The sequence below is a fragment of the Planococcus citri genome, chromosome 5 (genome assembly GCF_950023065.1).
Source record: "Planococcus citri chromosome 5, ihPlaCitr1.1, whole genome shotgun sequence".
Taxonomy (NCBI): domain Eukaryota; kingdom Metazoa; phylum Arthropoda; class Insecta; order Hemiptera; family Pseudococcidae; genus Planococcus; species Planococcus citri.
The window spans coordinates 68,741,508-68,757,335 of NC_088681.1; the positions used below are offsets into that span (position 1 = coordinate 68,741,508).

Here is a 15,828-nt window from a genome sequence, read left to right on the forward strand (position 1 = left end):
AAAGAGTTGACTGCGAGTTAGCGGAATTTTTGAGATATCGGAGTTCAAGTTATGGGTTTTTGGTATGTTTTGAGCCAGCAAAGTTTGAATTAGATGAAGGTTTTTTTTTACCATGGAATGAAGTGGAAACATGTATGAGTATTATTACCTGTGTATTTGAGAGAAACGTACATTGCGACCTGGCACTGGTGTAGATAGCGCTACTGAGCTGGCAAATGCTTACATTTTTCAGATGGGGCTTTCCTTATCAGCGTTTATGAAAGCATTAATTTCAAGGGTTAAAACTGAAAAAATAATTCGATGTACATTATTTTTATTTTTTACGATCATTATTGCATATTAATCATGACTGAATCATATTTTCATTTTTAACTCTTTAAATCCAACGTTTTTGTAAAATATGACTGATAAGAAAGGGCTAAGAAAAAAGCCCCATCTGAATTCAAGAACAATGGGCACACTAGCGCCCTCTATGTGAGAGAGCGGTCCAAATGTTTGTGGATATGAATGTACTTCAAGTAACTCTGATGTGTTTGTAAAAGAGGTTTGCATCAATGAGATTTGAATTTACAAGTTTTTTCAACAAAAAATTTGAGTTACTGAGGCAAAATGTTGGCAACGTTCAACTTACAGAGGTTCTTTCTATATTTTTCAAACATTTCACTTCGAGTTATCGGAGGTTTTGGACTATTTACTTCAAGGTAAAGAAGTGAATTTTACATTGAGTCTTATGGAGAGTTGAATGGGAAACAGACTTTGCTTCGAGTTACCAGAGTTTTTGAGTTAACGGAGTTTGAGTTATTGAGACTACACTTTAATGTAATTATGGAAGCCAGGAGATTACAAATCGACATAATATTAGGAATAAGTGAGACCTGATTGTTACCTTAATGCCAAATCCGTGTATGTCCATCAAAAACAAAATTGTCGTTCTGCGTCACTGATAAGGTTCTGGGAAGCCCTGAATTGAAAAAGTTGCATCCGAGTACAGTTAAAATGCACCACCGAAGATGCATGAAGCTGACCGATGTTCAATCAGAACTCAATGAACTCTTCCGAGCATATCCGAACCTTATCAGTAATGTGTAAAATCGTACTTTTTTGTATGGACATACTTACTCGAATTTGACATAAGGTAATGTGATGGACTGGAAAGGGTAGAAACTGGGCTGATAAAGATTATAAAATGATTTATGCTGGGAAAGACACACACAAACTAGGTGTGGGTATATTAATACCTACCTACATACCAGAATCAGTGATAAAATCAGTGCCATCATTTCAAAATCAGAGAGGATAATATTTGTGAGATAGGAGGTAAAGCCGAAACCAATTGAGGAGGTGGATAGCAGAACGCAATAACTCCAAAATTACGAAAATTGAGTTAGATATCTATCCTTATGTAAAATTCAACGGGGAATTCATTCCCGGTGTCAGATTTTGTCCATCAGTTGAATATCATAGCGCAATCGAGATAAACAAGTCTGATTTTAGAGCTAAATACATCAAAAAATGGATTTTGTTTGCAAAACGCAATAACTCCACTACTTTTTATACATTTCATTGCAGTTGCGCAGATGTGGTAACACTGTTTTTTTTCATCGGGTAGATACTGAAACTCATTGGGTAGGAGTTACTAAAAAAAAATTGTGCTTTCGTTCCCACTCTCTGAATGCTATATCACAGACAGGAATTGTTTGAATTTTGCATTCCAGCTTTTTATTGAAAATTTTCAATTAAACATACTTTTTTTCTATAATTTTTCAATTTTTTCAAATAAAAAATACTTTTTTTTTTGCAGAAAAACACCCCAAAAAAAATTTGCGTTCAAAACGCAATAACTTATTTTTCTTATCCTCTCTGTGCTTACCCAGGTGACCAAAATTTTGAAATTGAGTGGAAATTTTATTTATGGCACCCTCCCCTTTCATTTGACACCAATTTTGGAACTCGACGCCCCACCCTTCCCCTCCTGACCATTTTTCCTAATTTCCCAAAAAACCAAAAATGGAGTTATTGCGTTCTGCTATCCACCTCCTCAATTGTGATAATTCAAGTTTAAGAAATTAAATCATGGATTATAATGGCAAAAAGTGCTTTCAATAACCTAGCCAATGTGCTGGGAAATTGAACGATGAATGTATAGGTCTTAGAAAGAGAATTATGCGATGCTACTTATGGACCATTCTGAATTATTCCTGTGAAATGTGGACCATGAGTGCAAAATGTGAGAAGAAAGTATCTGCTTTTGAGATGTGGTGCTATCGAAGGCTATATCCTCGTTTCATAACAAAAATTATCATTTTTTTGCAAGAAAAAATTAAGAATTATCCCTCCGCCTTCCTAAAACACACCTAATAATTCCGCTTTTTTGCCTAAAAAAATGACAGTGACTAAAAAATGTCTCTCATTTTCAACGAAGATTGCAAAAAAGTACCTACCATTTTTTTGGTCAATAATTGACAAAAATTCGGGCTTTTCCCCAAAAATAGCTTGTCTTGCTGTTTGTTAAAAGTTGTTGAATTTCCAGTTTTTATGAAAAAAATTCTGAAAAATATTTTTTCCCAAAAATTATCCAAAATCTTCCCTAGGTACCTACTGAAAATTCTAGCTTTTACGCAGTTGAAAAGTCTCGTTTTTTTTGTGTAAAATGGTCAAAGTTGCAAATTGAAAAATTTAACTTTTTGAAAAAAAATTGCCAAAAAATGTAAGAGACTACTTAATTTCTTATTCTCAAAAATTGCTAATTTTTACTAAGATTAGGTATTTAAATAGAATAGATAAAATTTTTGCTTGAAATTTTTTTCTTCAAAATTATCTGAAAGCTTGGCTTTTGATTCTCTTTTTCTCAATAACTTTTACAAAGTTCTTCTTTTCGCTAAAATTGTCAAAATCCTGCTTTTTGCCAAAAACTGTAAAAAAATTCTAGCTTTTTAAAAAAAATTTCCAAAAGATTGTTTTTTTTTCAGAAAATTTTGAATTTTCACTTTTTGTAGAAGAGGATTGTCCTAATGTCTCGCTTTCATGCCAGAAACTGTCAGAAAACCAATTCTTTTTTCAGAATCATCGGTTTCGAATTACATGTATTTTTGCAAAAATTGCCTTTTTCACTGATGACAGAAAATTGTCAAAATGTTTCAATTTTTCATAAAAAAGTTTCGAAACATTTCATTTTTTCAAAATTAAATGCATTTTAATTCGTAAATTTTGTTTTTTTGTTTGTGTTTTTTTTTCTGATGGTTACTTTTTCAAGCTTTTTCGGTTACTAAAATTACTTTTTTGGGAGAAAAATTGAGTACGAGCCCATGGCCTCGATTCACTCGGGTCTGTTTATTCTTCATTTTCAAAATTAAAATTTTGAAAAACTCCTCATTCAAATTCTAAAATTTTGGATTGAATGGAATAAACAAATTTTTTCAAACATCGTTTTTTACCTCTCGAAACCCAAATTTTTGAAAGTTTTTCCCTTATTTCGGTCAGGCCAATTCTTATATCTGAATTTAAAAAAAAAAAAAACAAAAAACAGTTTGAAACTTCCATAAAGTTTGGAAAAATTGTCATTTCATCTTTTATTTGTATTTTATTTTAAGAACTCGTCATTTTATTCCGAAAAATTGATATTTATTTTTCATACCACACGGTAATTTTTTCAGTCAACACCCCCTCCTCACTCCACTCTCTCACACTTTCAAAAAAACACTACTTTTTTCTTGTCAGATTGGCTTATTTTCTCAAAAGTGAATAAAAAATCAAGAAAAAATAACAATTTTACAACTCTCATTCAAGTATTCGAATGTGAGCAAAAAAACAGCGGAAGAGAGATTCTAGTTTGAAGAAGAGGGGTACAATTTTGAGGGTTCCATTCGGTGCTTCCACCATGGGCCTCCAACCGACTCATTCCGCTCGTGAATGAAGTTTATGCCAAAATAAATGCAAGGTGGTAAAATTTGAATGACGTTTATTCTCTTTCACTGTTTCGAGAATGGTGCGATATTTTTAATGCTTTGAAAAAGAAACTTGCCGTGGGCGACACACGTCAAGTCTTTTAAAACGCTATTCTGAGAAAAAAAAACAACAAAAAAAATACGTCAAAATTTTGATATTTTGTCGCATTTTAACCTGTCTTCTTAATAACATTAAAATTACTCAACGCTTTCATCATCATCGTTGCCATACCGAGTGCTACGACCAGCCAGGTCTCATCAAACTTAATCCCGTCACCATTGCTATAAAGTCTCCAAGAGTAGAACTACTTATACGGGGTGTACGACCTTTATCGAAATGAAATTAACTAATATGGGGCGAGTTGTGCGCCCTGCGCCAGGCGACAGCGAAACTGGCAAAACGATAAACTCTCGTGCAAATTGATATTCCAATTTGTATATAACGTGGAGTTGGCGGAAGGTTTTTCGCAAAAATGAACGCAGGATTTAACGGATGTGCCTGGGTTGGCAGCGGTGTTCGGTGTAAACGAGACTTTGATTAAGTACCAGATTTATAATTCATCGGATTCTTATTACATTTAAATGCGAATAAATTATCAATGGGTTGGATGGCGTTACGATTGCGGTGGTTTTACCGAATCGATAAAGTGATGCTGAGTAAGCTGTGTGTAGTGTGTAGTGTGTGGTGTGTGGTGTAGTATGTAGATGTGGATTTAGATTTCGAGGTCTAGGTATTTCAGTTGCAGATATTTAGGTTACCTATCTGCGTACTATGAGTAGATTTGTGAAAATGTGTGAACGTGTGCTTATACTTTCGTGTTTTCAAATCGTGGAAATGTGCAAGGTGTGCTTTAAAAATTATGTGATTGCCATCAGAGATGGTTCGAAGGAAGGGGGGAGGGAAAAGAGGAGGCAGCTCGTCTTTTATCTACTTTTAAATTGAAATAATTGGATTATGGTTGAAAAATTTTTCAAAAATGGGAACCTCAGAAAAGTTTGAAATAAGTTGCACTTTAGTTGGAAGAATTGAGAACAACATCTTTTGATTGTAAAAAATGAGCATTTAGTCATAAAATTGGAATTTTGATTTTTTTGACACTTTAATTAATTTTAAATGAAATTTCCTGTTTTCAGACTGAAGATAACGACCGGTTGAAGCCAGTATTGGTATACGCTCATGGAGGATTGTTCACATATTTCTCTGGCTCATCAAATTATTTTTCGCCTGATTACGTCCTTCCTCACGACGTGATCGTCGTCACCATAAATTATCGACTTCATGTTTTAGGTAAGATTATAGTGTTTGAAATAATCCAATTGCAACAAAGGATAGGTAATCAAAATCAATTGAAATTATATTCTCGTAAATTGAAAGAAAACTTCTTACCCCCGATCATTATTTAAATGTCTTATTGATCTCGTAGAAATAAATTCGAAAATGTATTCACTCACCTGAAACAAAAAGAGAACACAAAAATCCAATTAATAATCACGCAGCATACTTTGAAAATGAAAATAGAGATTACATAGATAAAGAAAGGGAGGGTAGGGGAGGGGTAAGGTCGCAAATATGCGTAGGTGAGATTGCAAATTGACCTAGTTCGGTCGAAAATTTAAGCAAGCTTCGAAATTTTTTACTTCAAAAATTGAAAACATAGTATAAAATGGAGCTGAAAGGAAAAGGAAGAGTCTGTGTGAAAAAATGATTAAAAAATAATTCAAAACGACAGTCTTGCATGAATATTTCTGATTTCTGATTTTTTTTTGGCTTATTTAATTTTCGAAATTGAATTTGGAAAATATTTGTGAACTGAGAAAGCAAGAAAGTTCAAAAATTACCTTTAAATATGATGTTTTTTTCCCTCGAGCATAATATTTTTTTTAGCGATTTGAATTCTGGAATTTCAAACAGAGAGGAAGAGAAGGGGGTTCGGAAATTTGCAAATTGAATTACGAATCATTTTTGTAAATCCGGAGAAGAAAGCAAGTTAAAAGTCCTTTTTGAAATGAATCGATTTTTTTTCATGAGCAGTAACGATTTCTTTTGGTTTTTGGAACGGAATTTTTCAGTAGAAAAAGTGAATGAGGATCTGAAAATTTTCAGAATCAAACCAAAATAATTTTTATGAGATGCAAAAAAAAGGAGGATTTGGAAACCTCGTTTTGTCTTTTCCATGAATTTGATTTTTTTTGTGGCAATTAAAATTCTGGAAGTTTCTGGGATAGGGAGATGCTGATAATTCTTAGAATCAATTGAAATTCTTTTCGTGGGATTGGGGGAAAGTAGGCGTATCAGAAACCATGTTTTGAAATCATTTTAAAAGTTTTTTTTTTCAAACAAATATTCAAGCATTATTTTTTTGGGCAATTTGAATCCTGGTACTTTTTAGAGGGGAGGGAGGAAAATTTAATTCATTTTTTTGACTGAAGAAAAAGAGAGAGGTGAGAGATTTTCCATCGATTCTTTTTTTTTCATCATTATGTTATTTTTTTGTGTAATTCTAATTTTGGTTTTTGTGAGAAAGAGGAGGAGGAGAGGTGTTCTGAAAAATTTTCAGTTTTTTTTGGTCTGTGGGAAAAGAGGGGACGTGGAACTCATCGAATCGAAAAAATAAGGTCATATTCGTGTTCAGCACCTTCGAAAACATAGTATTCGATATGTCACACTACTTTGACCATTTTTTCAAATTTTACCCCAAATTGGGGCCCCCCCTCAAAGGGTCAAAATTTCAGAAAATGAATTGTGGCTTGTGACATATCGATTTCTATGTTTTTGGATGCACTGAACACGAATATGTGTTCAGTTTTTTGATTGGACTCTCTCAGAGGCACTTAGCACCCCCTCTCCTTCGTTAAACGTAGTCCAAATTCGAATAAATTGTCATATAATAGAGTGACTCATCAATTAGCATGTTTTTAAGACCGCTGAACAAGAATTTGAACTCGGTTTTATGATTAGAGTTCATCTTCACCGCCATTTCATTCTTTAAGCGTGAAATTTTTGAAAAATTCATGTTTTTGAGGATGTGAAAAACCGAAAAACGAAAATGAAATACTCTCACTTTGTTGACTGCACTCCTTTACCTAGTTTTCTTCCAATTTTGAAGTACTCAGTACCTCTGATCTTTGTTTATGTTCATAAAAATGGGTCTAGGGGGACTGAAGGGGAGGAGGAGAAGGTGGTCCGATACTTATCATAAATTGAATTTGTATAGTTTTTATTGATGAAAGAGGGGAGGAGCCCAAAATGTTTTTAGATAATGTTTCCACTTGTGAGCATGATTTTTTTGCCAATTTTGAATTATGGGATTTTGAGGGGGAGCGTTTGGACATTTTCAGAAATTTGAATAATTTTTTTGGGCTCACGTGCTCAAGATAAAAGAGAGTTGTCGGAAACCTCTTTTTAAATGGGTGGTTTGGAATTTCGGAATTTTGGATTTTTGAGCGAAGTAGAAGAGAAGGAGCTGAAAATTTCCTGAAGAAGATGGGTAGTGGAAAACTCTTTCATGAAATAATTAGGTATTTAAAAATTGGTTTTTTCCCCTATGTGGCTATATAAATAATTTTTATGATGATTCGAATTTTTGTGAGGAGTATGAAGAGGGGAGGAAGACAAAATGGGTCTGAAAATTCTTAATTTTTATCCACCAAAAACATTTTTTCCTTTCACATAAACATTAATTTTTTTAATATGTACCTAATTTGAGTTCGGAATTTTTTTAAAAAGAGGTGTACGAAGATGGGAGAGGAAGTCTAGGAATCGGAATTTTAATTGATTTTGTGGATTGTGGGGGGAGTGGTTCTAAAACTTATTTTAATTTATGTAGTTTCAAAATTATTTTCTATGCAAAATTTGTGAGATGAAAATGAAGTTTTTCATTATTTTTCTTTGGTAATTTTAATTCTGGATTTTTGTGAGATGTTGGAGGAGTAGAAGGAGGAGGGAAGGAGGGGATCTTAAAATATTGGAGTACCGATTTTTTTGTTTGTTTTTTTTTGTTTCTTGAGCAGGAAATAAGAAAAAAAAATTGAGCCGAAAAACTAGCATGAAATGAGAATTTGAAGTACACCATTATTGGAGCACATATCGACATATTATCATACTAATATTAAATTTTGCTTTCTTCGACAGGATTTCTGGATTTGGGACTACCAGATTCGCCAGGAAATGTCGGCCTCAAAGACTTGATTTTAGCTTTGCAATGGGTCAAAGAGAATATCGAATGTTTCGGCGGAGACCCGAATAAAATAACCGCCGGTGGTAATAGTTGCGGTGCTGCTCTGCTTCATCTCCTCACTTTTTCTCCTGCCACTAAAGGTAGGCAATACATATATCCTCGATCCATCGCATTTCCTTCGCCAAAAGGATGATCTCCATCATGAATTCACTCACGCTGCGTACCTATTTATTTTTCACAGATATGAACCTATTCCAGCAACTCGTAATGTTCAGTGGAAACGCTCTGATGCGTCCTGCAGTTACGAATTCGGTGGAGCGAGCTTTCGAATTCGGCCACAGATTGGGTTACAGAGGGAAAAACAAAGAAGGACTTTTGAAATTTTTGAAAAACGTACCGGCCGATGAACTAGTCGAAGGATTGACCGCGTACCATAGATACTTACAATTGGTAACATCTGCGCGCCGCCCCTTGAGCGTCGTTTTTCTCATAAGCTTTTTAATTTATTCTCTCCTTTGCTAATAAGCTACGATATCTACTACTAGCGTATAGCAATTTGAATAATGAATTTTCATTATTCGAATAATTAAGCTGGATAGATACGCGAGTATAGTTACGTTCTAGTATAGTTAGAGACTTTACCTATATCTATCCTCTTCTGTTGTGTAGTCAGAGGTACTTTGATGTAACGTGCTAAACTTTCAGGTCAAAAAGTACCTACCCCTAGTTACCCTGCTTTTTATACGGGTATTTTTTTATTTTCACCTTGAAAATGTTTTTCTGGGTTACCTGTGTCTGTTATATAACGATGGCGAAAATTTGCATATTTTTGAATTTGTTTCCGAAATTTACGAATTCTATGCTTCCGCACGCTTATGACCCAATTTTATAACGTTTTGTTTTTCGCCGAATTAATAATAAAAGCGTGGCGTTCGTATCAGAAGAGGTAAACGGGTAGAGGTATCTTTAATTTTTGCGTGGTTGCGGAAGTGGAAAAATTGATATTCGAGAAAAATATCGTTCAACTGGATCGTGTAATTACGACGTTGTTTGGTTGACAGGAAAATGGAGGAGATATTATCGTTTTACCGTTCTCACCGTCAGTCGAGACCATCGAAGAAGGAGCTATTATCACCGCCGAGACGCAATCGTTGGCCGATCAATCTGTCAAATTACCAACGTTCACCGGATTAATGTCTAAAGAGGGAATGTTCGCGTTTTACTTGGGTTCGTTGACCAGTTTCCTAGCTGTCTAGAATAAGATGGCCTCGTTTCTTCGGGGAAGGTTTAGAAAGCTGTTTATGAGTATGTGATTTGTTTTTTGTTTAGATCCGTTCGTAATGAATCATTTGAGAGAAGATTTTACCACTTGTGTTGGACGAATGCTGCCTATGATTAATGATAAAATTTTACCCGAAGTCGCCGATATGATCAAGTTGTACTATTTCAAGAATAAAGATATCGACTTCAACTCCGGAAAGGAAACGATAGACGTAAGATTCGTGGTTTAATTTTCTTCGATAAGTTACTGACAAGGAAAATATCCCAACTGCCGAAAAAGCTCAACCGAACAAAGTTGAATCAAAAGAGTACGCAAAAATACATCGCCTGTGAAAATGTCGAGGGCTACATCTAGAGTGCATAATATTTCGATTTGAGGTGAACTTGTGCAAATCAAAGGGTCAAAGGTGGGAAAAAATCACATTTTTACCAAATTTCCCTATGAAGCTGAAATGGTGTGCATCCTAATATTTTAACTCTTCGAATCAATTTGGAAACGTTTTGGAGTAGTTTTGCAGGTTCTAGCAAATTTTTGGAATTGAAAGTTCCACAAAATTTTACTCAGTAAAGTTGGAAAACTAAAATTTATTTCATGCAATGATTTCAACCCGTTGAATCCACTAGATATGGTTTTAGGCTGTTCGAGAGCTTTCAACTGTATTTTGAAAATTTTATATTGTCAAAGAGTGCCATAAAAACCGTTCAAATCCATCTGGTAAAAAAGTGTTTAATCAGCTGGAATTTTTGTAGTTCAAAGAAATTTAGTTGGTTCATTGTAGATATGGCTCAACAATGTCAGAAAAGACGTATTTTGGATTTTGTAGCTATATAAATAAAGTTACGCCCCCCCAACTCCAATTTTGGGTAAAAATGATATCTGTAGAAGAATTGTTCAAAAACGATCTTACGACCTGTTAAAATAAATTAAAATTAAGTGAAAAATTCAAACACTCATTCAAACGGAAATGTTTTATGAGCATTTATAAAAAATTTGAGCCCAATAAATTTGGGCCAAGATTTTCTGGGTTTTTGAAAAATGTATCTTGCGTCCCATCAAAATGAGTCAAAATTTTTCCAGAAATTCAAATAATATTATGAAGAAAACATTTTTTGAGCATTTTTAAAGAATATGAGCCAAAATTAAATCATGTCGATTTACGAGGTTTCTGAAAAAAGTGTCATGCAAATCATTAAAATAGGTTAAAATTTTGACAGAAAATCAAATATTTCTACCAAATCTTGTTTCAAACAGCTTTGAAGAACTTCAACCCCAAAATTGTGTCATCATTCTCGAGATTTTCGAAAAAAGTAGTCAAAAAATGGGTCAACATTTCGACAGATGATCAAATTTTCCAAAAAAAAAAAAACACATTTGGAACATTTTTAGTACATACAAACTTTGTATCTTGATTCTCAAGAAGTCCTGTAATTTACCCAAGATAGGATAAAATTTCGAAAAATTATTAAAATTTTCCATCAAAACTTTTTGTTTGAATATTATGATGAAAATGTTTCTTGGGCATTTTTGAGGAATTTTGAACTCAAAACCGGGTCATAATCTTAAGGGTTTTTGAAAAAATGATATCCAATCTACGTACCTCAAAGTGTTGAGTTTTGACAGAAAAAATCCAAAATTTTCTATCAAAATAGTCCGGCATATGACAATAGGAGTAATTGCACCCCCCTCCCCCCAGACGATCCTCCGGGACAACTTTTTCCTTAAAGGGGACATCCTAAGGAACATTTTAAAGCAAACTTGCCAAAAAAAAGTTGTCCTTCTCCTTACTTACAAAATGGTGGCCATTTTGATTGACAGGTCAGCCGAAATAGCAGATTTTGCGTTTTAACATAGGACTTGCACGAACTTTTTCAAACTTAACAAAAGTAGATCGAAATATCATGCAAAAATTTATCATCTGTCAAAATTTCAAGTGCTAAAGTGCGTTTTTCGATTTTTGGTGAATTTTTGAAAATCGAATTCAGGCCAAAACTGAGGGAAAAAATCAAAATTTTTCCAAATTGACCAAGAAAGCTGAAATTTGGGATATACCCTATTTTCGACATGCCAAATCGATTGGAAACGGTTTCAACCCGTTTTGAGCAGTTCTGGAGCCTCCAGCAAATTTTTAAAACTCGGTATTCCCACAAAATTTTATCACATTGGAGTTGTAAAGCTAAAATTCATTCTAAAAACTAATTTCAATACGCTACGAAGTACTTCAGGTGAATTTCAAGTCGTTTTGGAGCCTCCAGCGACTTTTTGAAAATTCCTGAAGCCTCCGGCAGATTTTTGAAGCTATAAATTTTCACAAAATTTCATCAAAATGGAGATGGAAAGCTGAAATTTACTCTACACTCCAATTTTAACATCCTCTGAAAAGAATTTCTGGTGGATTTCAAGTCATTTTAGAGCATGCAGAAACTTTTTTGAAAATTACTGGAGCCTCCAGTACATTTTTTAAACTTGAAATTTCCCCAAAATGTCATCAAACTAAGATGGAGAGTCAAAATTCATTCTGCAAACTAATTTCAGTACGCTACGAAGTTGACTGCTGGTGGATTTCAAGTCGTTTTGGAGCCACCAGCCACTTTTTGAAAGGTTGTATGACGTTTTTTTTGGAAAATTGAAATTTCCAAAAAGTAGCTGGAAGCTTCAAAACCATTTGAAACCACCATGTAGTCTGCGAAGTAAATTTCATCTTTCCAACTCCATTTGGTAAATTGATGTTGGGGAAATTTCAAGTTTAAAAAATGTACTGGAGGCTCCAGTAATTTTCAAAAAAGTCGCTGGAGGCTTTAAAATGACTTGAACCCACCTGAAGTCGTCTTCAGAGGGAGTTAAAATTGGGGTGTAGAGTAAATTTCAGCTTTCCATCTACATTTTATGAAATTTTGTGATAATTTATCGTTTAAAAAATCTGCTGGAGACTTCAGGAATTTTCAAAAAGTCACTGGAGGCTCCAAAACGACTTGAAATTCACCTGCAGTACTTCGTAGCGTATTGAAATTAGTTTTTAGAATAAATTTTAGCTTTACAACTCCAATTTGATAACATTTTGTGGGAATTTCGAGTTTCAAAAATCTGCTGGAGGCTCCAGAACTGCTCAAAACGGGTTGAAACCGATTCCAATGGATTTGGCATATCGAAAATAGGGTATGTCCCAAATTTCAGCTTTCTTGGTCAATTTGGTAAAATTTTGATTTTTTCCCTCATTTTTGGCCTGAATTCGATTTTCAAAAATTCACCAAAAATCGAAAAACGCACTTTAGCACTTGAAATTTTGACAGGTGATAAATTTTTGTATGATATTTCGATCTACTTTTGTTAAGTTTGAAAAAGTTCGTGCAAGTCCTATGTTAAAACGCAAAATCTGCTATTTCGGCTGACCTGCCAATCAAAATGGCCGCCATTTTGTAAGTAATGCCAACTTTTTTTTTGGCAAGTTTGCTTTAAAATGTTCCTTACGACGAAATGGTTTGAAATCACCTCCAATCGATTTAGTAAGTTGTAAATAGGATGTGAAGTAAATTTTAGGTTCGTATACCTAACTTCATTAAGTTTAATTTTGTGGAAATTCAAATTTTCGAAAATCTGTCGGGGACTCCTGAACAGTTCAAAACCGTTTTCATTCGATTCCCGGGGTTAAAAATGAGGTACATATGAAATTTCAATTTTCTAGGTTTATTTGGTAACATTTTGATTTTTATCCCCATTTTCAGCTTAAATTTGTTTTTCAAAAATTTATTAAAAATTGCAAAATTCACCTCAAAATCCGAAATTTTGACTACTGATGCATTTTTGCATGCTCTATCAATCTTGCTCGAACTGGTTCAAAAAATTTTCCACCAATTAGAACCCACCTCCTTTTTAAGGTAAAAACTGCCTAATACTCACATTTTAATACTCGTACGTTTCATTTAGCTTTACACCGATGTCATATGGACGAGGGCTTTCTACGACCTGAGCAATTTCAAAGACGTGAACGAAGAAAAATGGCCAGTTTTCGTATTCCATTTCTTATACGAAGGACCTCTGAACTGCTACAAGAAATATTACCCGGTTATCACCAGATTAATGGATGGTATTTATTTCATTATACGTTTATTACAAACGACATTTCACCAGTTCAATCGAATTTCAGTCCCCGATGTGTTGACCCGGAATAACTCGAAAAGATTAGTTTTAGTTTCACGATGAGACGATATAAACGAATATGAATTTTCTTTTTAAAGGGCCAACTCACGATGACATCCTAGGGTATATATTACCTTTCAAAAGCGACATCGCAAGTCGATTTTCAAGCAAAAGGGATATTAAAGTTATTAAAAATCTGAGCGCATTGTTTTGCAATTTCATCAAAACAGGGTAAGTTGGTTTTACTCTTATATACAACGAACGAGGAACGACCATCTAGGTACCAAGTAATTCCTCGGTTGAGTGGCGAATGAAAATTAAATGAATAAGTCGCAGTTCCTTGTCACCATAATACCCGCAGATTCTCGACGCGACAGACATTTTCCGCTATATAATTCGAATAGGTACTTAAAATATGAACAAAAAGAAGACAATTTCTGGTATACCTTTTTGCGTTGGTAAAATTAACTAGGGAAGTTGGCGAAAGGAGTAGAGCAGGTAGGTAACTTATAACAAGCGAAAAATAAATTTCAACGAGAGAAGACGTTTCGTGAAAGAAATATTTTACAAGTGGTATACCTAGCACTTTTTGCTGTAAGAAAGATTTTTAGACAAAGTGTGTAACAAGTATTCAACGAAAAAGGCCAAAGCACGAGTACAACACAGCCGATAAATCGTACCGTTCCTCAAATATTTATACTTTGCGTTTGTTTTTTTTTCTGCGAACCGAGCATTGATTTAATACCTCTTCGACTCGTCGTTCAATCTAAACCGCTAAAAATGTTATGAAAATGAATTTGCTCGGATTCTCGCGAATTCTCCGAAGCATAATGCGTTTGTTGTTCCTCTTGAGAATGACAACTTTTGTCAGAAATTTACTTTATTAGAAAAGCGACCCCTTCAAATGTATCGTACAGTTGAGCAGACGAGGATAAACCGATCTAGCAAACTGAACCCTTTTGTGAAAAACAAAAAAAAAACACAGGAAAAAAAGCTGGAATGTTTTTAAAGGCTGCCAACCCTCACTCGTTTCACTGACACGCTTGATTAACGTTCAAAAACATTTGAAAACCGTCAATGACAGAGCGATGGGGAAAAAATACCGCTACCGAGGATAATTTATTCCGTTTTAAATATTTTATTGGAAAAATGGCATCGTGTATTATGCACCCCTTTGCGATTTTAATCTTTTAGCCGTAATAACTTTAGCATCATGATGAATAAACGCAGGTAGGTATAATCGGTTATCGTTGGGTCAGGTGTAGTGGCACAGGTTAGCGTTTTATATGTTGTAAAGGTATTTATTGAAAAGAAATCTTATTAGTTGATGTAATTTGATCAAATATTTGCTGACTGAATGGAATAGGCATCTCTGAACCTCGCATGTACTTTGCCTCTTTAACAAACAGCTGCCTGTAACAACATCAAAAGCCATTCTATGGCTTTATAAAATGCTGGGTTACACTGTATAAAAAAATGTAACATATTAAATGCATTAATGGATGCCTTTTTTTTTTCATACACATCGAGTTGAGTTTTCTCTTTTACACGATTTAATTTTGAAAAAAAAAAAAAAAAACGTTAAAAGCCTGCTGCACTTGACACACATGTTATTGTATTTTCACATTTTACAGAAATCCAAACGGAGACAATGTGAGTGTGAATTGGAAACCTTTCAGCCAAGACCAGCCTAACTTTTTGCAAATACACGAGAATATGAAAATGTGCAATGGATATATAAACGAAGATAGATACAAATTTTGGTTAAAGATAAATAAAATAATAAAGGAGGGTAAAATAGAAAACAACGAAACGGAAGAGGAATAGACGAGCTGTGTGAGAAATTCTTCTTGGATTATTTTTTAATCATTCGTTAATTATTGTATTTTTGTAAGCCAACTATTATATTAATTATTTAAAGTTGTGCTGTATAAATTATAAATTGAAAACTTTATATCAATGAGACGAACAATAATATTCATTGTGTGAAATAGTTGAAAATATAAACAAGAAAGGAGAATTAATGTCGGAATAACATTTATTTTTTTATTATCTTCGACATGGAATAGTATTTTACATATTATGTGATTCGAATGTCGATCTAGGTACTGAAGGTAAGATGGTGAATTTGTATCGGTATACTTCCGATTTTTTCTTCATTTACAAGGGAGGGTGATATCCCTACCGGAAGAAGACTTTTTAAACCGAACAAAGCCAGATTAAAATATTATAATAATATATTATATATGTAGTCCGGCATATGACAATAGGAGTAATTGCACCCCCTCCC

At 34.0% G+C, this 15,828-nt stretch overlaps 2 protein-coding genes across 2 annotated transcripts in view; one reads left to right on the forward strand and one right to left on the reverse strand.

Moving 5' to 3' along the window:
* Positions 1–15,558, forward strand: part of LOC135847284 (juvenile hormone esterase-like) — a 30,686-nt gene extending 15,128 nt beyond the window's left edge. Inside the window, exons 4-11 of the mRNA XM_065366748.1 lie at positions 5,079–5,232; positions 8,077–8,262; positions 8,364–8,572; positions 9,184–9,349; positions 9,452–9,615; positions 13,326–13,485; positions 13,637–13,769; positions 15,173–15,558. Coding sequence (XP_065222820.1) covers positions 5,079–5,232; positions 8,077–8,262; positions 8,364–8,572; positions 9,184–9,349; positions 9,452–9,615; positions 13,326–13,485; positions 13,637–13,769; positions 15,173–15,365 — 1,365 coding nt within the window. The 3' untranslated portion in view covers positions 15,366–15,558. The remainder of the gene's footprint in view (positions 1–5,078; positions 5,233–8,076; positions 8,263–8,363; positions 8,573–9,183; positions 9,350–9,451; positions 9,616–13,325; positions 13,486–13,636; positions 13,770–15,172) is intronic.
* kek2 (kekkon 2) overlaps positions 1–15,828 on the reverse strand; it is a 597,210-nt gene that overhangs the window by 458,883 nt on the left and 122,499 nt on the right. The window lies entirely within an intron of this gene.